Consider the following 25,987-nt stretch of genomic DNA (forward strand, 5'->3'; position numbering starts at 1 on the left):
GAATTCCCTCAAAAAAGACATGATCACATTTGATACTAAGTAAGAGCCAACATTTCAATCGAGAGAGAGAAACATTAAACAGTGTAACCCATGGTTATTTTGCCCCAAATTGTCACTACACTGAAGCAGAAGGCTTGCAAAAAAGGTATTTATTTTGCGATGGACAGCAGGGACTATTGGAGAGAGGGTGGGGTAACATTGTGAAAATAAATTAATAGAAAAAAAACTGTAATCTCTGCATCCTTACTATTAACTTGTAAACTGTGACAGCTTAAGGCTAAATAAATGAAAACAAGACATTCTTAAAGCGACGGCAAAGTAGCATTTCTCATCAATAAGGCTTGAGGCACTGTTTATATTCAATCCAAAGTAACCATTTATTTTGCTTTTTTTTGTAGGACAAACACAATTATCTTTTTTGCTTTTCTTTGCAATACATCATCATTACAGCACAATTTCTTTCTTCTCCCCCTCTCTCTTTCTCCTTTCCCACTGTGAGCTTCAGCTGAGTGAGGTGATGTTTGAGCGGCCACCAGGAGGTGCGACAATGCGGTGACCACTGCGACGAGGGCCGTCATCCACCTGAGCCCCTGTAAAGCGAGAGGATCAAAATGGGCATGAAGCACACAGAAACCCCCAAAGGATACTAACAATTCTATATTCTCTCCCCTCACATAATATTTCCACCCCCCCCCACCCCGCCCACATGTACACACACACAACGAACGCCAGCTTTTTTGTCCTTGATAAGGTCAGTCAGGTTTGCGTCGAGTCAGTGATTAATCTTGCTCAACTATGACATCTCTACGTGACTTGTTAAACTGTAGACAGCACACACAAGGTTTATGTCCCAATTTTGCAGCAGCAATTCAGTCAATGGACATCAATTAATGTGAGTGAGCCAGGCACCTTAAGGCAGCAAAGGCATCTTTAAGATGATGTCTCCCCTGTTCTCTCCTTTCCCAATCCCCATCACCTTTGGCATCCACCTACAGTTAGCAAGGATGAATTTTTCTTTCTCCTTCCATCTTAGCTGCATCCACCCCTCCCCGCCCCATTCGCCATCCTTCTGCACATAGAAGACAAGTCCGTCACTAACCACTAAACAAAGTTGCCGAGCAACCAGCAAATGCTAATAAACAAAGCAGAAAGCAGCCACTCTTTGACTGGTAACAGGTCATGTGACCTCTCTCAGTTTAGAGCATGACAAAGGGTCAGAGGAAGGTTACACTCCTTCCTAACGCCTTCGCCTCCAACTTCATTTGTTTGCTGACCTCAATCATAAATCTACATTTCCTGCATCCGCTGTATACTCTCAACTGCAGAAAGCATCAGCTTCCACTTCCCAGCTCACTCTAGCCAATACTGCTGCTATTTTGACACATATGGGTTGACAGGATCAGTTGGATAAACACAGGGGGCACTGAGGTGGTGCAACGGAGCCTACCCTCTACAGGGAGTGGGGATTTAAATCTCTCTCTTTGTATATGTCCTGTGGGCTGGTGCAGTTGCAAAACCGGCTACTGCTTTAGCTTAGAGCTGTTGGCTGATCATCCAGACAATCGGAATGGCTGTGTGGGAAGTGTACAGTCGGAGGTGGTTTCCTGAGGTTTGGGATAGGAGGGGCACTAAAGCACAGCAAGGGTTCCCAAATGAGGTTTGTAGGGTTAGAAAGAACATCACTCAGCCTTTCGCCTGTCCGAGAAGTGTCCTGAAAGTGCTTGATATTGATACTGGGTGGGGAGAATGTGCATCGTTCCCCATACAAACTCTTCACCCTAACCAGAACCAAGATCCATATATTAAAAAAAAGACTAAAAAAGGGAAAGTAGCAACTAAAAGTTAGGGAAGCTAAGCCATTCACCCATCAGCACCATGCATCATTACAACGGAAGCTTTGTGCTGTGCAGGAAGGTTTAGTGTGATTAAAAAAAGCAAAGACCCCAGAAACAGTAAACATATTAGCTAAAGGCACAATGATCACTGCCTGGTTCTCTGTAAGGGCTAATGTCAAAATATTCTTAAAATTATATACGAAATTGTCTGTAATTCTTTGCTAAAACTTTCTGCATTACTTCACCCCCCACCAGTTTACAATAAAGACACTGGAGTTGGAGTGTGGGGTAAATGGGCGATGTTTGCTTGGTGTGTGTCCAATCTATTTCAGTAGATTAAATACAGTCAGTTGTATTCACAAAAAAAAGTCTCTCTTTGCCTCAAGGCACAAGTAATTTTGATTTTTAAACTTGATTGTTCCATACCTGCATTAGGTTTTGTAAAACCATCAGTAGTTCTTCCTATTGAAATGAATGGAAATGTTTAATTGACAACGGCAAATGGCCAATTTTCTGAAGGGCTCAAGACTATCCTCTAATTACAGCTTCAAATGATCACTTTTGGTGATATTGTTTGTTCATCGAATGATTGCTTCACAGAGTACTCTCTGGCATTTTGAATAATTTTAATGAAAAAAGTCTAAATTTCATTCTCATTAAAAACAGACACAAACATCAACAACATTCACAAGGCATCTTTAACGCAGTAAAATATCCCAAGACATTTCACAGGAGCGATGTTCAAACAAAATTACTGCTCTGGTGGATTCCCCCCTCAGTTGACCAGTCAGTGAAGCTGCGATCACCGGTTGCCTGAAAGCCCCAGTGGGAAACCCAATCCTCATTGGTATTCAACAGGTGATGATTCCAGCTCCGCATTGATGCAATATCAAAAGGCTCAAACCCATAAGCAGATAAGTCTGTGAGAAGGTGCGAGGCAGGGGCAGGGTGGGGGGGGGGGGGAAGGGAGGGAGGCAGTGGCGGTCTCGGTTTCTCGGTTGGGGTACGTGTCCCCTGAGCAGTAGCAGTTTTTGCAGAGCCCAGAGAAACACTCCTGCTCCTCAATGGAAATGCATGTAGCAATTAGCCGCAGACTCCACCTTCGGCTGGTTCCCCATCCATATCATAGAATCCCGGCTCACACATTAAAAAGGATCAAGCGGCTGCTGTGGCCACTCGGAGGTAATCCAGGCGGAAGTTTGCTATGGCGATAGTGATGACAGGAACGGTGCAGTAGGCCATTCTTCCGCCAACTTCATGACGACTACCCACCAACCCCACCCATTTCCGCTAGTCTGTTGGCCTCAAAATCTGCTCCCGTAACTCTAACTGTAAAGTATTTAATGAGTTATTTGGTTAGTTTGATTAATCCTTCTGCAGTGCAATATCACAGTGTTATTTTTTGCAGACGTGCAAAGGCTTGAAGCATGATTAAAGTGGTCAAGATGGAGGAGCCAACAGGAAAACATTGATACCAACTGATTATGGTCACATGGCTAACACCACATATCGCACCGAGGCATTCCTTCGAAACATTCAGAAGCCAACCCTTGAACTTTAAACTTGGATGTTATTCTTTTTTAATTTAGTACTTTCTACCAAGTCCTGAATTAAAATAAAACTTTAACCAAAGAGGAGAATGAAGGCCACGCACTAGCTGAAGAAAAATTAAATCTTGCATCAGACAGAATATTCTTCCACTTCAAAACCATTTTGCGACTATGGCAATGGATCAATGGATAAATGCATTGACTGCACTGTGTGATACTGAGCTGCGCAGAGCTGAGACTTAGCTGATCTCAGCTGGGTCAACAGTTGGGACACTAATATTAGCCTCAGTACTGTGAAGGCGAGTGGGGAGGGAGTTGGTGGGAGCTGACGGTGGGGGGGGAAGGGGAAGGGGGGTGGTGGGGGGGAATTAGCCAGAAATAATGCTCTTGATTTTTATCCAGTGCAGGAAGGTATGGATGTCAGCTGAGGAGAGAATGGAGCCACATGCTTCCAAGGGCCTGCCAATCCTTTCTAGGCCCCCACACATGAAGTCCAGGGTTGATGTGTCAGGTAGCGACAGTGTGCCTTCACACTCCATTATGTTTTGCACAGAGTGACAAAAGTGAAGGGGGAGGGGGAGGAGAAAGAAAAAGAATTTCATGGTAAAGCAGCATATTTAAAATTTCATTTCTATATAAAGTAAAGAATACTCACCAAAGCCTGGAGCAGATCAATCCTTCTTCAAACCAAACTCTCCTTCATAAACCATGGGGAATGATCCAAAGCTAGCACAGCTCCACTGGGACAGTTCCCAGGTTACCTGTCCTTTTAAGACCTCCCATCCCTCAAGTTTTCACCATACACAATAATGCCCTCAGAGGCTCTCCCCTTCCCTTCAACTAGTGAAGGCCTCAATAAAGCACTTCTGCCATTCAAAACAGAGAAAGTACCTTCCCTCTCAGAGCTGATATCTATTGACTTAGCCAATTGTGTCTGTGTTAGCTCTTTGAAAAAGCTATCCAATTAGTTCCACTCCCCCACTCTTTCCCAGTGGCCCTACAAATTTCTCGTTTACAATTATATATCTAATTCTCTTTTGAAAGGAACTATTAACTTTCAGTCATAGCAACTCATTGAGTAAATAAATTCCACCTCATCTTCCAAGCGATTCTTTTGCTAATTATCTTAAACCTCTGTTCTCTCAGTACTGACCGTCCAATCAGTAGAAATATTCTCCCCAGCAACGCTGTCAAAACCTCTCAAAAAATTCGAAGGCTTCTATTAAATCTCCACATAATCTTCTTTGCTTTAAGAAAGATGGTCCTAGCTTTTCTTGTCTCTCCATATAACTGGACCCCCCTGGTACCAATTTAGTAAATCTCCCTTTAATCATCCCCTAGGCCTTGATCCTTTATAAAATGGGGCACTGGTGACAATAGTCCAGCTGTTTAACCAGCAACTTATAAGAGTTTACCATTACCTCCTAGCTTTTGCACTCTATGCCTCTCTTATGAAAGCTAAGGATTTTTTTTTTAAACAGCTTTTCTAACTTTTCTTGCCATCTTTCAAAATGTAAGTTAACCGAACAAGTCTTTCTGTTCCCGCACCCCCTTTAAAATTGTACAACTTAGTTTAAGACTTCCCTCATTTCTGATTCCAAATTGCACCACTTATCACTTCTCTGCAGCCTCTTACATCCTTCCAAAAGTGTGGTCCCCAGAGTGGGACACAATAATCTAGTCAAGGTCAAAGCAATGATTTATAAAAGGTATGCCATAAATATGCCGGTACACCACCCAACTGACAAGAGCCCAATGTTCTCTTAAAGTGACAGGAATCCCATCATGCTGTCCCACTGGCTATTGTTGCCTTTGAATAATATACCATGGTACATTAATGGGAGAATCACATCCATTTGGATTATCACGAGTTAGAAATGGGCCTACTGGTGCTGAGTTCTTACCTGAAAGGCTGAAGCCAGATTGGTGTAGATTTCGAACTGGTTGGGGCTGTTTGGAAGGAGATGTCTTGGCTGATGCTGAAGGGGTTCCTGCTTTGGGAGTTCCTAGGTCATACACTGGACCGTCGTACATTCCTCTGGGTACACCACGCACCTGTGCCAACTAGAAAAGATAAAGGTTAGATGTAGATTGCAGCTATACAGGGTTGATGGTCAGGTCTTGCCAAGGTGATACTGATAAAGAACTATTACCATCTCTGAATTTTTGAATTTCTCATCATTTATCTCTTAACATACTTGGAAACTCCTTCCACCTCTTGGCCATCAAACACTTAATTCTTTCACTAAGGTAGCAGTTAGGCAGCTCATCCGCAGGTCTTTGCCGGCAATGCGGCTGTCAGGTGGCGCATTTTCAGAGCAACTTGCCTTGGTTCTCCAAAATGGCTACCACATGGAGTGGATTAACCTAGGTGGAAAAGATCATACCAGAGCCAGATCCATCTCTGAATACATACAGGGCAATATGTGGCCAACAAGAGGTAAGAATGCATGAAATAAGAGAAAAATACAACATTCAACCTGTGAAGCCTGGTCATTACATACATCATGCACAATCAAAGAATTCCTACACATCTACAACCCTTTCCACGCTGACAATTCCCTCAGGAGTGATAGTGTTCCATGGGCTATTCAATCCACACATCCCAATGACCTTCAATTCCTTTCCTAACCATCTACTGCCCATCAAAAGGAAAGAAAGAAAATTTCTAAAGTGCCTTTTATGACCTCAGGACACCTCAAACTGCTTTACAGCCAATGAAATGTAGTCACTGTTGTAATGTTAAGGAGAAGTGCTGCTTTAAATGTTTAGCACCACTCCCTTCCCTGCTCCATCCCATTCAAATGCACGGCACCGGTGTTCAGAGGGGAGGGTTAAGAACGGGCACAATTCTTTCATGGGATGCGACCGTCACTGACAAGGCCAGCATTTGTTGCCCATCCCTAACTGCCCCTTGAGAAGGTGGTGGTGAGCTGCCTTCTCGAACCGCTGTAGCACGTGGTGTCGGAATACCCACAGTGCTGTTAGGGAGGGAGTTCCAGGATTTTGACCCAGCTACAGTGAAAGAAGAGTGATATTCCAAGTCAGGGTGGTATGTGGCTTGGAGGGAAATTTGCATGGGGTGGTGTTCCCATGTGTCTGTTGCCGTTGTCCTTCTAGATGGTGGTGGTCGTATGTTTGGAAGGTGCTGACAAAGGAGCACTGGTGAGTTGTCACAGTGCATCTTGTATATAGTACACAGTGGAGCCACTGTGCACCGGTGATGGAAGGAATGAATATTTAAGTTGCTGGATGGGATGATTATTAAGCGGGTGCTTTGTCCTGGATGGTGCTGAGCTCTGAATGTTGTTGGAGCTGTACTCATCCAGACAAGTGGGGAGTATTCCTTCACACTCCTGACGTGTGCCTTGTAGATGGTGGACAAGCTTTGGGGAGTCAGGTGGTGTTAAAAAAGGGTTTAAATATAAGTCCAGCAACTACAGGCTAGTCAGTTTAACTTTGGTGGTGGAGAAACATATAGAAACAACAATCATAGACAAAATTAATAGTCACATGGACAAATGCAGGTTAATTAAGGAAAGCCAGCATGGATTTCTTAAGGGAAAATTGTGTTTAACTAACTTGCTTGAGTTTTTTGATGATGTGATAGCGAGGGTTGTTGAGGACAATGCTGTTGATGTGGTGTACATAGACTTCAAAAAGGCATTTGATACAGTGCTGCACAACAGATTTGTGCGCAAAGTCATAGCTCATGGAATAAAAGAGAAAATAGCAACATGGATACAAAATTGGCTGAGTGACAGTAGTGGTTAATCAGTGTTTTTCGGGTTGGAGGGAAGTTTGTACTTCAGTTCCCCAGGGCTCAGTGTCGGGAACCTTGCTTTTCTTGATCTATATTAATGACCTAGACTTTCGTGTACAGGGCATAATTCCAAAGTCTGCAGATGATACGAAACTTGGAAGCATTGTGAACTGTGAGGAGTATAGAACTTCAGACAGACAAGTTGGTGAAATGGGCAGATGGGTGTCAGATGAAGGTCAATGGGGAGAAATATGAAGTGATTCATTTTGGTAGGAAAAACATGCACAATATAAAATAAAGGGTACAACTCTAAAGGAAGTGCAGAAGCAGAGAGACCTGCGTGTATATGTGCATAAGTTACTGAAGGTGGCAGGATAGGTTGAAAATGTCGTTAATAAAGCCTATAGTATCCTAAGCTTAATTAATAGGGACATAGAGTACAAGAGCAAGGAGATTATGTTGAACTTGCATAAGACTCTAGGTTAACCTCAGCTGGACTATTGCACCAGTTCTGGTGCCGCACTTTGGAAAAATGTGGAGGCATTGGAGAAAGTGCAAAAAAGATTCACAAGAATGGGATGAGGAGCTTCACTTATAAAGTAAGGTTGGCAAAGTTGGGACTTTCTTGGAGAAAATAAGCTGTTTTCCTCTGAGAAAAGAAGACTGAGGAAATTTGATAGAGGTATTCAAAATCATGAGGGGTCTGGACAGAGTAGATAGTAAGAAACTGTTCCCACTCGTGGAAGGATCAAGGAGGAGGGGGCACAGATTTAAAGGAATTTGCAAAAGTGACATGAGAAAAAAGCCCTTTCACACAGCGAGTGTTTAAGGTCTGGAATGCTTTGCCTAAGAGTGTGGTGGAGTGTTCAATCGAAGCTTTTAAAAGGGGATTAGGCTGTTATCTGAAGAGAAAGAATGTGCAGGGTTACAGGGAGAAGGCAGAAGAATGGCACTAGGTAAATTGCTCATTCGGAGAGCTGATGCAGACAGATGGGCCGAATGGCCCCCTTATGCGCTGTAAAAAAAATTCCGTGACTCTGAGTTACTCGCCTTAGAATTTCCAGTCTCTGACCTGCTCTTGTAGCCCAGTATTTATATGGCCGGTCCAGTTCAATTTCTGGTTAATGATAACCCCTGCCCCACTCAGGATGTTGATGGATGTGGGATTCAGCAATGGTAATGCCATTGAATGTCATGGGGATATGGGTGGATTCTCTTGTGGATTCTCTCTAGATGGTCATTGCCCGGCCCTTGTGTGGCAATAATGTTACTTGCCACTTATCAGCCCAAGCCTGAATGTTGTCCAGGTCTTGCTGTATGTGTACACAGCTTCAGTATCTGAGGAGTCATGAATGGTGCTGAACATTGTGCAGTCATGTTTTACAATTTACAATTGGTGAAGAAAGCAAGCACTCAATGGGTTAAACTTGGTGAAATAACAAGGCTTCAGTGATAAATAGGAACTCTCAGGTTCTGCCATGAACTCAATACCCAATGGAAAATATTGCTGGAAGATGTGCAGTGTATTGATAGGCTGGCAGTAATTTGTTTGCTGAGTGGCAGGAGCATATATAAATATTATTACAAGTCTGTACTAATTAACATTAATCCATCAGCACGATGCTAGGAAAACTGAAGCCAGATGTTCCACACAAAAGAAAAATCATAATGGGATTAGAAAGAATTACAGCTGAATAAATGATGAGTTAATGGGAGAATGAACAACCTGTCATTTCCAATCTTTGCCAAGTGGAACTGATGAAAAGGGTTTATCTTTTATTAAGACACTCAAGGTGAAGGGCCAAGGCCCACAGAACAGGCCTCACCAGGGTTGAAAAGATGATGAGAAATGAAAGATAAATCAAATAGCAGAAGTTAAGTGATGCCAGTTTGGGTTTGAGCAGTCTGTAGATTGTAGGAGGAAGAAGCAAACAAGCTAGGCCTTCATTTAGTTATCTGCTGAGAAACATTGGCCTGATAGCAGTGAGGTCACCAACAGCCACAACTTTACCCAACAGACTTGCTCAAAAATTTCCACAATAATCTTTGAAAGCTTTTGTTTATTTTTCATTAGAACAAAGGAATGGTCAGAACACAAGCTGCAATCCCACCCACTGTCCTTTAAGCCGTTATAGTCAGTGACTTGGCAGCTTTATTTCCAAATGCACAATGATATTTTATTTCCCTTTTCCTGAAGGTGTTGACTGGGTTGCTGCTCTACTTGCCGGCCATTCGCCTCTTGAGGCTGGCACAGATCCTGTTCTCATTCAATGTCTAAACATACTCTTCCAGCAGTGGATAGTGGCCAGGAGCAAAAGCCTTGCCCCACTTGCCTGACAAAAATGTTTTAACCAGAGGCGTTAAGGGATATGGGGCAACAGCCGGTTTATGGAGTTAATTCAGAGATCAGCCATGATCTCACGGAACTATGGAATAGGTTTGAGATGGCAAATGGCCTCTTGTTCCTTTGTTCTCACAGAGTTTACAGTGTTGAGGCCAGCTGCAGTGTTACTATAACATTTGATGGCATAAGAGTCGGTGTGCTACAAGAAAGCTCAGTGCAATGAAGTGCTTTGAAATATTTCTGAGCAATGCTTTATTTAAGTCTAATTTAAACAATGCACCTGAGGTTTACACCAAATCTAAGTAGCTGCTATTGGATCTTACTAACGTGAGGAGAATGCACAAACTGGATTCAGTTGTGTTTGTGTTGAGAATTCATCAGCAGGGGAGCTCTTGTATTGCTGAACTTTGTGTCATCTCCATCTTAGCGCAACTGCAAGTATAACTTGGGTAGGCTGGGTCTGTGCGTGACCAGATTGAGCTGGTTCCAGACCTGTTAACAATGATCCGATGTGTGACAGCCTATGCTGTACACACAGAGAAGGTGGGAAAAGAGAGAGAGAGAGTGAGAGGAGAGAGAGATGCAAGCAAGAGATAGAGAGGAGGGCAGAGAGGAGAGGAGGGAGGGGAGGGGAGAAGAGAGGAAGGAAAGTGGGAGGGGTCAAAATGGGGGAGGGATGGAAAGAGAGCACAGAGAGAAAGAGTATAGAGAGAAAGAGAGAGAGAGAGTCAGAGGACAAAGAGCACAGAAAGAGTATAAACAGCGAGAGACAGTACAGAGAGACAAAGAGTACAGAGACTCCATCATGATGGAGAGGCCCTCAGTTGTGGCGAAAATAGCAGAAAGCACTGAAAATCCTAAATCCCACCCGAACATGGCACTTCCCGTTTTTGAAAGGGCGGGGCGCGTTTCACAGAGGCAGCTGTCTTCCACTGAAGTGGGATTTTGGTAGGCCGGGAGTATGAACCCAAAGTGTGCAGATTATACCAGGTAAGAGGATTCCTGAATTTAGTGATTCATTTGGATACGCATGGTACCCCTGTGTAGAAGTAAGGTACCCCTTTGGATTTGGTCTTGGGACACCTTTGGGTGAGGTCAGGTGCCTTTTTGAAGTAGGTCAGGTACCCTTTGGAATTGTTAAAAGTAGGCATAAATATGCGTAAAAAGTGCATAAACTCATTACTGTCAAGCTCATTGAAACGGTCAACAGACCTGTCAAAATCAACTGACAAACTTGTCAGAAGCACCTGTCAAAGCATTTAAAAGTCATGCCCTTTAAATCTTGGGAATAAAATATCTGGAGTGTTTAAAACAAATGATTGCTTGCTATTTCACTCTGTCTGTTGACATAAGCCTGAGAGTTTCTATTACAGTATTAGTGTTGCATGACTGATTTCACAACCATTTATTATCACAGTAGGGCCCCTGCCATTTTACAGTTTAACTGACAGCTACAAGTGGTTATGGACCCTTTGAAGTGGGACTATGAATTCCAATGCTTGTTGTTATAAGGGATTGTGCACTTGAATAAAATGTCTGTTGTTATAAGGATTTGTTTAGTTGAAGGAATGTAAACGTAGAAAATGGGCTTTTATGAATGAGTTTTTTTTCAGTATAGTGGTCTGCAATAGACAGTTAGAACTTAATTTTATCTAATCTCTACATGGGTCCTGAGGTGGATACTAGGTGAGTTGTCATGGTAGGTATAAGGGAAAAGGGTGCTGGGCATGGGTTGGCATTTGTTGGCACTAAGTTGGCATAGAGGGTATCAAGGGCCATGGGGTGGGTGGAGGGGCCGAGGTTGGCATGGAAGATATGAGGGATTATGGGTGATAGATGGGGGCAGAGATTAGCATGGAGGGCATGAGGGGTTATAAGCGTGGATGGGTTCAGGTTCAAAGAGTTGCCAGGGACAGGGATGGAATCAGTAGCTAGGAAATAGAAAAGCAAAATACTACAGAAGCTGGAAATCTCAAATAAAAACAAAGAATGCTGGAAAAACTCAGTAAGTCTGGCAGCATCTGCGGAGAGAGAAACAGTTAATGTTTCGAGTCCATATGACTCTTCCAAAGCTAAAGAAAAGTAGAAATATGATGGGTTTTATACTAAGAAGGGGTGGAGCAGGTGGGGCAAGCTAGAAGGTCATGGATAAATGGGAGCTAAGGAGAGATTGACAAAGATGTCATTGACACAGGACAAAGGGAGTGTTAATGGCGGCAGTCTTTACCACTACCATTAACACTCCCCTTGTCTTGTGTCCATGACATCTTTGTCAATCTCTCCTTGGCTCCTACTTATTCCTGACCTTCTATCTTGCTCCACCTGCTCCACCCCTCTTAAACAGTATAAAATCCATCATATTTCTACTCTTTAGCTCGGAAGAAGAGTCATATGAACTTGAAATGTTAACTCTGTTTCACTCTCCACAGATGCTCCAGACCTGCTGAGTTTTCCAACATTTTTTGTTTTTAGCTAGTAAATGGAGTTACATAGAAACCAGGAACAGGAGTAGGTCATTAAACCCTTCGAGCCTGCTCCGCCATTCAATATTCCCACTTTCTCTCCATACCCCTTGATGCCCCTAATATTCAAAAAATTATCAATTTCTTTCTTGAATATACTCAGTGACCCGGCCCCCACAGCCTTCTGTGGTAGAGAATTCCACAGGTTGACCACCCTCTGAGTGAAGAAATTTTTCTTCACCTCAGTTCTAAATGGCCTATCCCGTATCCTGAGACTGTGGCCCTTGCTTCCAGACTCCCCAACCAGGGGAAATACCTGTTAGAATTTTATACGTTTCAATCAGGTCCCTTCTCATTCTTCTAAACTCTAATGAATACAGGCCCAATCGAGCCAATCTCTCCTCATACGATAGTCTTGCCATCCCCAGTATCAGCCTAGTGAACCTTAGCTGCATTCCCTCTATGGAAAGTATATCCTTTCTTAGGTAGGGAGACCAAAACTGCACGCAATACTCCAGGTGTGGTCTCACCAAGGCTTTGTATAACTGCAGTAAGAAACACCTCTACTTCTGAACTCAAATCCTCTTGCAATGAAGGCCAACATACCACTTGCCTAATTTGCGATGGGAACTGAAGACAGACAGAAATAATTTGCTGTTTAGCGTGGCTGAGAGGGTAGATGAAGCCTCAGTTTAATGGCTCATCCGAAGGATGGCATTTCCAACAGCGCTGCACTCCCTTAATACTGCACTGAAGTCTCTGGAGTGGGGCTTGAACCCACAGCCATCTGACTTCAAAGGAGAAGGTATCACTGAACAAAGACTGGTACCATTTAGATGCAATCATCACTCCTGTTGGTTTTAATTGCCATGGGGAAATTTCTAAAATGCCTGCCAGAGTGAAACTAGAATGTAAATCGTCTGATTTCCTACTCTCAAAATGCATTGGCTGCAAGTGCATAGTTTCCCAACCTATGCTCCATGGGGAAGTATCACTGCACTGGGATGTAGAGAATTGAAAATACACTCCTCAGGTCTTTACTACTGTAACACTCAATGCATCTTAGCTCAAATCAAACATCATGAATTAAACCGAGTTGCATACTAGATATGGAAATCATTTTCCTGCCAAAAAAGCACCTCTTGCAGTGGAACTCAGTAATTACGGATAAGCAGGGAGATTGCAGATTTATGGCTCTCAGCTCAATGTTTTAAATGGCTTCAGAGGGGAAAAAAAATAAGCTTCAGGCCAGGGCACAATTTCCCAATTGACAAAGCACTGGCTCTATTGCTGTGGACCACAGCAGCAAGACTCTATGCTGGACGGTCATCAGGGACACAACATGCTGAGAGATCGGCAGCTGTTTGTGGCTGGCTAGATAATTTTTTAAAGATGAAAAAAAAAAGCTTTATTGGAAGAAGGCACGTCCAATTTGGACAGACCAGGCTGGGGGCTTGAGGAGTCATTTTGACTTTGGCCAAGTGTGAAGTGGACAACAGGAATGAAAATCAGGAGAGATGTACAGCATGCTGCTGATTGGAGAGCACATGCGTTACAGCATTGGCCAAAGTCAGTGAACACAAGAAATATACAGAATTAAAGAGGAAGAAAGCCAAACCTAGTTTAAAAAATACTTTTAACATAGTTTTAATGGTTGGAGGCTGTGCAGGAAATGTCCCCAGAAGAGTTGTGGTCAGCAACAGTCTTGGAAATGATACCTAGATGTTGGGTGCTGGAAGCATGGCCCTGGGAAGCTAAAAGGTGTCAGAGAGTTGACATTCAGCCTGTGCAGGTAAAGGCTGTTTCTCCAGATAACAACAGTGTCATCCTTGTTAGCAGATACAATAATAATGTCAGGGTTGGTAAGCTAGAGTGAGTGAGGAGAGCAGAGAAATTGAGACGGCCGATATCATGGCGGCAGTTCCCAATGAAAGATCTAGAGATGGTGATAGGCCAGAGGGAAGATCCAGGTAAGATGGGAATTCTGAAGATGGGAGAAAGGGCCTGCTGACTATAAAAGAGGTGGAGGTGGAGTTGACAAATTAACAGTTCAGCATTGTGCTGAGCTCAATATTTAATTGAAGTGGGAGTGTAAGGGCACAAAGCTGAGGCCTTTGCTGAGGAGTGATTGTTCAGGGTCAGAAAGGGGGAGGTCAGAGGAGATATTAAAAACACAACAAAGGGCAAGGTTGGGAGAATGGATGGGATCAGAGAAAGGTAAAGGAGAAGAAAGATCTAAATGAGTGTGGGTATTCAAGAGTTGTTGAAGCCCTTACCCCTTAAAAATCTTGACATTGTGTGTGTATGTGAGTAAAAACAGTACCCCTGAAAATATCATGTCATTATACAAGCAGGTGGCGACCTTTCCATTCCTGAGGTGCCCAACACTGCCATCTCCTAGGCCCAGCTCCATATACGCCAGGTCCAGCACATCAGACAGCTCACTGAAATACTTGAATATTCAGAAGGTGCAAACCATTGCTGCAAACACAAAGCTCTACTGTCACCACCCGAATACACATTAAACTGTGTAAATTTTATTTTATTGGTGCTACCCATTTCTATGAATGAAACAGATTAATACAGAGTTCATGCAGCTGTTTTCCAGGGGAAGATAGGTCAACATAAAATCCTGCCCCAAAGTGTGCCTGAAACAAACCTCTGCTTCATGGTACCCTCAGTACCATTATTGAACCCAACTGAATATATAATTTTCGATCATGTAACTAAAGAGAACATGTTCTATTAACTTGCCATCTTGTATTTCAAAGCATGGGGTCCTAAGATGGAGGACAATGTGACTGGGAAATGCAAGGTGCACTGTGGGAACCTACACAGCCTTCAAGGCTGCACAAAACCCAACAAGGGGCAAATTCCCACGCAAATTAGAGGCCACCTCAATAACACACCTGGAATGGCTGAGCAGAAGCCTTAGGGTTGTCCAAGGGGAATATTTTTATCTTGCTCCTGGTCAACCCTCTCTGCCTAATGGAGACATCCATGACCATTGGTCCTCACTTCTTTGATATCCAAAGGATGTTGTATTGGAGGAGTCATTGTGCCAAAACAGTTGAGAGAAATATTGTGCTATTGTATAGGTAAGCAGCAGCCCTTTCATTGCTGCTAGTGCCCCAAAAGCCCCATCTCCCAAAACCGTGTAGGAACCATGGGTTACAAAAACATTTAGATAGACATGATCGTGCAAAGTCACTCATTTGGTTCTCGGCTCACCCATTGCCTAAGATAGGGTTGCCAACTCTCAGTAGGAATCTTGAGGAATTAAAGATTAATCTCCAGGACACTATGAAGAGCAATCCAAAGAGTGATAGCAGGACATTAAAAGGAATCATCATTTTCATTTCATTTTCTTTGAACATTTTCATTAATTCATAAAAATAGCTCGAGATTGGAAAAAAAATGGTTCATTAACCAACAGAAAAGGATTATTCAATTGGATAACTGGGTGTGTTCACTATTCAATTGGTGAGTGAGTGTGCCACAAGGATTGATGTATTGAGACTGTGGGAGTGGGTGGTATCTGGTTGCGTACTCAGAGTTGACAACCCCAGCCCAAGGAGAAGCTGCCCTGGTGACATGGCGTTGTGCTTGTAAGGTTAACTATCTCAATGGCAATTGTTGCTTCAATGACGCTGGTTAGAGGGTATCTGGTAGCAGACATTTTGGTGGAACGGGTCCATGCCCCATGACATCATGAGACACGAATTTGTGTAACACTAGGAGTGGCATTTCGCAATGTCACATGATGGGAAAGGTCTACACAAAATGGCCACTCGCAGAACATTTCCAGCCAGCAACTTGAAAGCTTGTACAATAGGTCAGGCCCTGAAATGCACAGATCTCTTTCGCCCTCTGTCACATTCAGCAGGGCACAACTTCTCAATTACAAGATGTTCTTCCAAAGCGTGTCTTGACGAGATAACAACGCCTTAAGGTTAAAAAAATATATAAAATTTCATGCAACTCTTTTTTGAATTGCAAAAAGTGTGATGTTGCTCACCCAAAATCTTTTACATGTACTTTTAAAGATTTAGTTAAAGGAAATAACATCTCCAAAAGAGGTTCATAACAACCAAGACATTGTGCCAGAGCAATGACCCTGAGGATATGAAAGGAGTCATTGTAACTGTTTTTAAATAAAAACGGTGTCAGATGTTGGTGTGCAGTTGTAATCTAAAACTGCAGTCACTCACTCACCTCCCCCAATACAAGTACTAGGCAAAGTCAAAAAGTTCCAATCCCATTTACTATTATGACAAGGAAAGCATCATTGGGGGTGGTGGTGGGCTGGCGGTGGTTGAGGGGGGGGGGCGGGAGAAGGGGAATGGAAGGGATTGATGGGAAATGATCCCGATATTTATTTCATGGATTACATCCCCTCAACCCAAATCTTGAATCATCCCTCATGCACCCACCCAAACCCTCTCCATTCCCAACTGTGTGAGAGACTGGACCACCAACCAACAATGATTAATATCTAAGTTTGAATGCTCGTTAACCTGGGCACTAACTGTGATCCATCCTCCACATGCAGACTTCCTCTGATCACACCCACACCACCACCTCGCCCCACCCGCCACCCCCCCCCCCCCCCCCCCCCCCCGCCACCCCACCAATTCATTTTCCTCTGGATGTCACATCTGCCATCACATTCAGCCCACTGCTGATGTCAAGTCATTGTTTCATGGTACACCATCACTTGAGATGGATCATTACAATCCCTGGACATCCTTGTGAGGGCAGGAAGGAAAACCAACTTGGTCAAAAGGCCAGTCAACAGCCTGCCTCTTGAGGCCCTTCAGTCAGCAACTTCCAAAGTAAAGAGGTGTAATGTAGAAATCCAAGCATCTGAGGTAAGAGCCTCCAAAGAGACTTGCAATTACATTTGAGCTAATTAATTAACTGCGATTGCTGACTGCGCAGCTGCAGAGGCCGCACACAGCGGATAATGGTGCACAACAATGACATCGGCAGTTCCTGTTAATGCCAGTGGTAGCCTGGAAGCTATTGTATAAACATTTAAGAAAATACTTTTCTTAAGAACTGGACATGAAGTTCTTCCCTGGCCTTCGAGTTCTTCAGGCGGAAAGCTAAAACGACAAACTCAGTGGTGTTTGGTCAAAGTTTCCATTTTCTGAAGTAGGCTTCCCGAGAACATAAATCTTCAGTGAATGTTTTCTCAATGCCCTGAAGTTCTTTAACCAGGAAAGCCAGGGCCAAATCGTCAGCATATGTGAAGAGCCGTGTCTTTGTGGGAGGGAGGTCACTGGTATATATGCTGAAATGAGCTGGTGCGAGTGAAATTAGGAAACACTTTTACGCGCAGTGTGGTAGAAGTTTGGAACTCGCATCCAAAAACACCCGTTGATGCCTTGAGATTTCAGTCCTTTCCCCCCTACTCATCGAAACGAAGCAAGTCTTTAGTTCATTTTAGTAACTCCTCCTCTTGAGTCAGAAAGTGAAGGGTTCAGGCACCACTCCAGATAGCCTGTCCAAGTGAAGGCTACAATATGCTCTCTAGACACTGAGTTGACATCCGGCGATGATTCCAGTCTGGAAAGACTGACTGGTGGCTTAGTGGTGGTATTTCTGCCTGAGTCATAAACATAATGACCTCCCTGTATACGTGCTTCCATACTATGTCACATAGTGTGCGCAACTTTTAAGAGATGGGGAATATTTTTTAAACCCATGTGCTGCCCATTTTCCCAGAGGTGCTATTCACTTATTTTAAGTGAAGCAAAGGTTTTTCTGAGCCTTAAAAAAAAAAGGAATTAAACACGGAAATAACTAACTAAACAGCGAATATAGGTGGGCATAGCTGTGCTATGTTATGCTATGCTTCCTAAAGAAAGCCTGTAGCCTAAACGTCATAACTAACTGAACTAACTTTCCTACTGGATTAAGGAAACCAAGCTGAAGTGGCAGCAACCGACGTGAGTAATGCACCCTAATAGATTGAGGAGTGCTCCAGGCTCTTTGCTCAGGAATGTTTCGCAATTGCATTGCTGTCCAAGAATGGGCTCCATATATAGTGTAGCTGTACATCAATTTGGGAAAAAATATCCTTTGAACTTTTCCCTCCATCTGCTCTCAGGACTGAAAGGTGCTGACACCATGTCGGAGCCGCACATTTGCAGAGTATTACATTCTAAAGCGCTGAAACATCTGTTTACATATGGAATAGATTACTTTGCCCCTATTGTGCTTTACTTCATCTAGAAATATAGGAAGCTGAAGAGGTTGTTCAGCCCATCAAGCCCACTTCGCTATTTTATTAAACATGCCCACTTGTTATCTTCTCAATCCCATTCCCCCAGTCTTTCACTATATTCTTTAATATTCTTTTTCTGGAGTATATTTTTATGTCCCTTTTAAACACCCCCAGTTGACTCTGCATTTATATGGCAGTGTGTTCTCTCAACCATTTTTCTAGAGACCTTTTTCACCAGTATACTCTTTCAACTCTTTGCATTGGCTCCTGGCCCACCCTAGGAAAACAGGGGCAGGAGTGGTTGATTTAGCCCTTCAAGTCTATTCTGCCATTCAATGCCATTATGGCTGAACTGTGACCTAACTGCACATACCTGCCATTTCCCCAAACCCCTCAGTACTGTACCTTTTGATAACAAACATCTATCAATGTCAGATTTACAATGAACATTTGGCCAGCATCAATCAGTTTTTGTGGATGCGAGTTCCAAACTTCTACCACACTGTGTGTAGAAGTGTTTCCTAATTTCACTCGCACCAGCTCATTTCAGCATATATACCTGTGACCTCCCTCCCACAAAGACACGGCTCTTCACATATGCTGACGATTTGGCCCTGGCTTTCCTGGCTAAAGAACTTCAGGGCATTGAGAAAACATTCACTGAAGATCTATGGTCTCGGGAAGCCTACTTCAGAAAATGGTGACTTTGACCAAACACCGCCAACTCTTTCGTTTTAGCTTCCTGCCTGAAGAACTCAAAGGCCAGGGAAGAACTTCATGTCCCGTTCTGTGGTTGACCATCCACCCACGACCCAATGCCAAAATACCTAGGCACCACTCTTGACTGTACAGTGACCTGCTGACAACACCTCCAGAACACTGGTGCCAAGGTCATGATGAGAGTGAATCTCATCAGAGATTCAGAAACTGGCGGGTACCACTTTGGGAAGCAGAGCCAATGCACACTACCCACTGCTTCACTCGCCCTGCTCTATCCAACAGAGGGACCTGCTGCTCAACCTGGCTCAGGAGCCACCCCACAAACGTAGTAAATATCCACCTCTGGGAAGTCGTGAAGATTATTTCTGGGGTGTTGAGAAGAGCACAGCTTGAGTGGCTTCCTATGATAGCACATACTGAACTTCCTGATGTCCGCAGGGAAAACATTGTCCTCAAAGAACATCACTGGCTAATAGCCAATGAAGCACTCCCATTGACACAGGACCTCAAAAAACAACCATGCACTCAACTCATCTAAAATCCTGTAGCCTCGACTCAAGTACACTCCACACCCTATAAACTGGACAGCCTCACCTCTCAATTGCACACCTCCTGGTTGACTAAAATCACCAACTGCAATCTGGTAACTTAAGTGGTAAAGTCCCAGGTTTCAACCTTCCATGGGAAATCTGGACAGCCCTCAACCGCTTGAGGACAGACTTGGGAAGATGTGGTCACTTGCTCCACAAGTGGAACATGAGGATCAGTTCAAATCATGACTGTGGTCATTCAAGCCAGGCCATCGCCCATATACTGAACTCCTGCCCAGAGAGATCCATTCCTCGTGGCATCACAACCATCCACACTGCGTCAGCTGAAGCCACTGAATGCATTTTTAACCTCGACATCGAGTTATAACTGCTTCCCCAGCCATATCATTTTTTTTTGTTTAAAAAGCCTGAAAGGCTTGGCTCTAATTTTTTAGGCTATGTACCCTAGTTCTAGATTTCCCAAATAGTTTCTATCTATCCCAGCTGTTCCTCTTAATATCTCGACAGCTTTGATACAATTGCCCCGTAATCTTCTAAATTCCAGGGAATATAACCAAGTTGGTGTAATCTATCTTCTTTACTTAACCCTGGGAGCCCAGTCATCATTGTAGTAAATCTATGCTGAACTCCCTCCAAAGCTAATATGCCTGTCCTAAGATGTGGTACCCAGAACTGCTCGCAACACTCCAGGTGTGGTCTAACCACAGCTTTGTATAGCTGAGGCATGATTTCTACCCTTTTGTATTCTAGTCCTCTAGATATAAAGGGCAGCATTCTATTAGCCTTTTTCATTATTATTTGTACAAGTCCATGACATTTTAATGAACTATGTATATGGACCCTCCAGGTCCTAATTTGGACCTTCACTGTTTCTAGCTTTTCACCAATTGAAAAGTACTCTGGCCAATTCTTTTTAGGCTCAATACAGATAACCTTGCATTAGCCTACGCTGAAATCTATTTGCTACAGTTATGCCAATTCACTTAATTTATTAATATTAATAATTTTACGCTTCCATCTACACTGCTTACAATGCAACCTATCTTTGTCTCATTGACAGACTTGGATATGTGGCTTTTTATCCCATCACCCAAGTTGTTAATAGAAACAGTGAATAGTTGAGGCTCCAACAAAAATCCCTGTGCAACACCATTAGTCATGTTCTGCCAATGAGTGTACCTTCTTGTTATCCTTCCTCTCTTCCAGCTGCTCAACCAATCTCCTAAGCAGGTCAATAATTTGTCCTCAATTCTATCAGCCTCAACATCTTTAGCTCACAGTCTCTTTGGCAAATGCTTTCTGGAAGTCCATATATGTGTTCAGTCACCCTAGCCTTATTTATAGACTCCAGTAATTTTCTGACAACAGATGTTAGGCTAACTAGCCTATAATTCCTCTGGTTTATTTCTCTCTGTCAAATTTCTTAAGTAGCACAATGACGTGAAATTTTCCAATCTCGGTTCCTGAATCAAGAGAAATTTAGATGATCATGGTTAGGGCATCTGCAATAACTTGATATTAAAATCCTCATCCTTGTGTTTAAATCCATCCATATCCTCAATTCTCCTTATTTCTGTAACTTCCTCCAGCCTGACAACCATCTGAGAGATTTGCGTTTCTCCAACTCTGGCCTATTGTGAATTCCCCACTTCCTTCACTCCAGCAACGGAGCGGGCACCTTCAACAGCCCAGGCTCTAACCTGCGGAATTCCCTCCCCAAACCTCTCCATCCTTATTTCCTTTTTTTAAAATGCTCCTTAAATACAGTCCCTGCAGCCAAACTTTTGGTCACCTGTCCTAAAGTCTCCTCCTTTGGCTTGATATCTATCTGATAATCGCCAATCTGCACCTTGGGACATTTTGTTTCATTAAAGGCGCTATAGAAATGAAAGTTGTTTTTTGTTTAGCTCATTTTTTTTCAGGTTATACCTGTTAATGTAGGGACTAAGAACTTCACAGTAAATACCATTGTCTAATTAACTACGCGAATCATGGAATGGTAATTTTTTTCATGGCCCCTCTTATTTTCTCCTTCTCCTGCATGCGTTGCCTCACGCTGTGGCAACTGGCCAACCTTTGGTTCCTTGCCCGACTGGACATTCTTTTTGTGTCCCCTAAAGCAGTGAATGCCATCAGGCTGTACAACAGAGCCATTGCCTGTTCGCATCCAACAGCCACACATGCACCGTCCCCAGCAGGCTGAAGACTGGACTGTGGTCAGCAGCAGGAATCCCAGAGGCAATTGCTCTCTTCCCCAGCCCAGCACAGAGCACAATCCTGACAGATATCATCTTAACACTGCACAGGCTGGGAATCGAACCTGGATGGAGATCTTTTTTTTGCCTGGATGGGTCAGTTCATTGAATTTTGCCAACCACTGCATCAAGGAAGCTCCTGGTGGCTTTGTTAAAGGCTGCTTAACTGTTGAAAGTAACGGACAGAGCTATAGAATGCAAGTTGTGCTTCCCTCGCATGATGTTAATGAGCTTGAGCAGACAATTCATCTCCTCTATTAACAAAGGAAGACAAAATCTTTTGGCTGTCTGGGGCACCAGGGTCACTCTGCTCCAATAGTTACTAACAATATGTGAATCCCATTAAATCCTAACGAAGATAAAAATGACAACAAATCTCCGAGGTCAACATTAAATATATTGTCACCCAATACATTCCAGGATTGGAAAAAAACTTTCGCAAAACCGTTTCTTCCTTTGCCTATACAGGATTTCAAAGCTCTCTGGGTTCTGCTCATTTGATGTTTTCCACAGGGGGGCAATAAATGCTTTGTTTGACAAGAGTTACTGCTATGAAAAATGAGCAGGGAGGGTGGCATTTCATTTTTTTCTTCAAGTGAAATGAAAGGGATTGAGCGAGGGAGGTATTGGGTTTAGTCGTAATGTACAAAGCCTAAGCACAAAGGATACGGTCTCTCGTGAACTGTAACCCCCAGATCAGCAGCAACAATCAGTAACGTGATACATTGGCCTAACCTGTCAAATTATGTTTATTCAGAATGCTGCCCTACTTGCTGTTAATTTTAAATTAAAACTTCAAGTGCTGCTGGCTTCAAATAAAAAAAACAGTATATTATTGCAAACTGAAGTTCAGATGATTTCTCCCACACATTTTACGGACGATCCATTAATATGTCCATCAATGTTGAAATAATCTAATGATTACCATGAAAGGCATTTATGATGTTCACCGTTGAATACAAGTTCAAGCCAAGCACAGAAGATGTGGCCTGTGACAAATGAAATGCAGGCTTGTGGGGGAGGGGATGTGGAGTTTTAACTTAAAGGATCCACCAGCTAACAGGAGCAAGGTGAGGGGTGGGGGCGGGGGCAGTAAAGCAGAGAAGTCAGGGTTCACCTTTTATGGAGTTTGACAGGCTTAGCTTCCTGTCGGACGATGAGCAGTCTGGGGGGAAGCTGCTGGATCGAGTACAGCTGTTCTCCCAGATAGGAAGGGGTTGATCCCAGCACCGGCACTCCAGGGAGTGTTGGCAGGGTGGGGCGGAGAGGGAAGGGGTCATTCCGAAAGCACGTGGGGCGAGTTGCAGGCCTCAGGAGGGGAATCACAGGCCCCTCTGGAGAGTGGGTGGGAGATCAGAAGCCTTGGTGTGCAGAGAGAAAGAGAGAGAGAGAGAGAGAGAGAGCGAGAGAGGGAGGGAGAGGATCTTAGGGGTCTTGTTGGAAGCTTTGGGAGTGGCCTTGGTGGGAGGAGTTGGTGGGCTACAGGAAGGGTGGGAGACCTGACCCAAACTCAACCATTTTTGGGGCTTAAAATTCCTCCAGGGCAGAAGACAGAAACAAAGCAAGGTCACATATGGAACAATGTACAGGTGGGAAGGATGTCACACGTGGTAAAATTTGCAGACTGAAACATTACAGCACACGGCACAATCTAGAATGAAGCATACCAAACACTGTGCAACTGGAGCAAGTTACAAATGGGCAATTTACAGGGGCATGTCAAACATGGGGCTATCTAATGGCAGGAATCAACAGGGACAGAACGTAGCACATAGTCTAAGGGACATTACAAACACTATTGCAACCCGGGATCCAGATGTGGCTGGATCAGTTTATCATATCTATGTACTTTGTGTTTGCTGCTGGAATTAATGCATATTACTCCTGTAAATTGGAAGGCAAACCTGGAGTGATATCAGAATGATGGATTCGAGGATTAAATCATAAAGTGAGATTACACAAACCAGCATTGTGCTCCAGCAATTTAAAAGTTAAGCGGTGATCTGATCAAAGTTTTCAATATATTAAGTAGAACAGGTAGGGTAGATAGAATGAAACTATTTCCGCCAGTTGGGCAGTCTACAAGGCAGCACAGTCTAAAAATTAGAACAGGACCGTTCAGGGGTATAGGAAACACTTCTACACACAAAGAAGTTTAAAACTCCCTTCTGCAAACCATAATTGATGCTAGATCAATCGTTATTTTAAAACTAAGATTGATTGACTTTGTTCACAGATATTGAGGCAAATCGTGTGAAGGCAGATGTATGTATTTAGGTTGTAGATCGGCCATGATCTCTGCAACAGGCAGGAAGACCGAAATGGTGTCCTCCTGTTCCTACTTCTGAGCGCCAGACTAATAAGATCCTGACGGGTTTTGACAGGGTGGATGTGGAGAAGATGTTTCCTCTTATGGGAGAATCTAAAACTAGGGGTCACTGTTTACAAATAAGGGGTCGCCCATTTCAAACGGAGGTGAGGCAAAATTTTTTCTCTCAGAGGGCCGTGGGTCTTTGAAACTCTCTTCCTGAAAAGGCAGTGGAAGCAGAGTCTTTGAATATTTTTAAGGCAGAAGTGGATAGATTCTTGGTAAGCAAGGGGGTGATAGGTTATTGGGGGTAGGCAGGATGCAGACTTGAGGTTACTATCAGATCAACCATGATCTTATTAAATGGAGCAGGCTCGAGGGGCTGAATGGCCTACTCCTGCTTCTTATTCGTATATCAGGCTTCACAAGTGAGTTTGTGAAGTGTTGGTTTTCGACAAGACTTGAATATTAGTTGTGCTTTGACTCTGAATATTATGTGAGGAGATGGAAGCCCTGCACGTGCACACTGTAGGGGAACCTCGGGCCCTGCGCACACTGTAGGGGAACGTCGGGCCCTGCGCACACTGTAGGGGAACGTCGGGCCCTGCGCACACTGTAGGGGAACGTCGGGCCCTGCGCACACTGTAGGGGAACGACGGGCCCTGCGCACACTGTAGGGGAACGACGGGCCCTGCGCACACTGTAGGGGAACGACGGGCCCTGCGCACACTGTAGGGGAACGACGGGCCCTGCGCACACTGTAGGGGAACGTCGGGCCCTGCGCACACTGTAGGGGAACGTCGGGCCCTGCGCACACTGTAGGGGAACGTCGGGCCCTGCGCACACTGTAGGGGAACGTCGGGCCCTGCGCACACTGTAGGGGAACGTCGGGCCCTGCGCACACTGTAGGGGAACGTCGGGCCCTGCGCACACTGTAGGGGAACGACGGGCCCTGTGCACACTGTAGGGGAACGTCGGGCCCTGTGCACACTGTAGGGGAACGTCGGACCCTGTGCACGCTGTAGGGGAACGACGGGCCCTGCGCACGCTGTAGGGGAACGTCGGGCCCTGCGCACGCTGTAGGGGAACGACGGGCCCTGTGCACACTGTAGGGGAACGACGGGCCCTGTGCACACTGTAGGGGAACGACGGGCCCTGTGCACACTGTAGGGGAACGACGGGCCCTGCGCACACTGTAGGGGAATGACGGGCCCTGTGCACACTGTAGGGGAATGACGGACCCTGTGCACACTGTAGGGGAACGTCGGGCCCTGTGCACACTGTAGGGGAACGACGGGCCCTGTGCACACTGTAGGGGAACGACGGGCCCTGCGCACACTGTAGGGGAATGACGGGCCCTGTGCACACTGTAGGGGAACGTCGGGCCCTGTGCGCACTGTAGGGGAACGTCGGGCCCTGCGCACACTGTAGGGGAACGACGGGCCCTGCGCACACTGTAGGGGAACGTCGGGCCCTGCGCACGCTGTAGGGGAACGTCAGGCCCTGCGCACACTGTAGGGTAATCAGATCCAGTGGTTTCTCGCAAATAAAGTTAAGGTAGAACAAAATTTTCTTCTGAATTATGAAACATTTGGTTGTGCTTTTGTCCATAAAGGGTTCAAAAATAAAACTCGCCTCACACTAGTTTAAGAGAGCTTTCAATAACTTTATCTAATGGGAGGGGCAGAGGTCCCAATAATTTTGAAATTATTTTGAGAATGAGGTTACAACAAAAATAGTCTTTGTCAGCGAGTGGAATTAATGGGTGAAGAGTGAACAGGCATTTGGAGATCTTGTCCTGTTTTAGGCATGGGCCCTGTGCTGGTTATTCTTTTTGACATTGTTTATCTTTCTTGATCTCTCGCACAAACACTCAGCATCTTGGGATGTGTGGAACATAACAGTGCTGGGGGAGGGGAATGCAAGAGAAGAGCAAGAAACATACACACACACAAAACATCATTGTC

At 44.3% G+C, this 25,987-nt stretch overlaps 1 protein-coding gene across 4 annotated transcripts in view; it reads right to left on the minus strand.

The window, feature by feature from the left end:
• Nucleotides 1-352: 352 nt before the first annotated feature.
• LOC144685725 (dihydropyrimidinase-related protein 3-like) overlaps nucleotides 353-25,987 on the minus strand; it is a 187,538-nt gene continuing 161,903 nt past the window's right edge. For 2 of the 4 annotated variants that reach the window (XM_078550547.1, XM_078550549.1), the window contains exons 13-15: nucleotides 5,290-5,449; nucleotides 2,262-2,297; nucleotides 353-590 (exon numbers count right to left, since the gene is read on the minus strand). In XM_078550547.1, the coding sequence (XP_078406673.1) occupies nucleotides 502-590; nucleotides 2,262-2,297; nucleotides 5,290-5,449 (285 nt within the window). In that variant the 3' untranslated portion in view covers nucleotides 353-501. The remainder of the gene's footprint in view (nucleotides 591-2,261; nucleotides 2,298-5,289; nucleotides 5,450-25,987) is intronic. The other 2 variants (XM_078550548.1, XM_078550550.1) reach the window with 1 other exon arrangement.

This window comes from Cetorhinus maximus, chromosome 10 (genome assembly GCF_964194155.1).
Source record: "Cetorhinus maximus chromosome 10, sCetMax3.hap1.1, whole genome shotgun sequence".
NCBI classification, from domain to species: domain Eukaryota; kingdom Metazoa; phylum Chordata; class Chondrichthyes; order Lamniformes; family Cetorhinidae; genus Cetorhinus; species Cetorhinus maximus.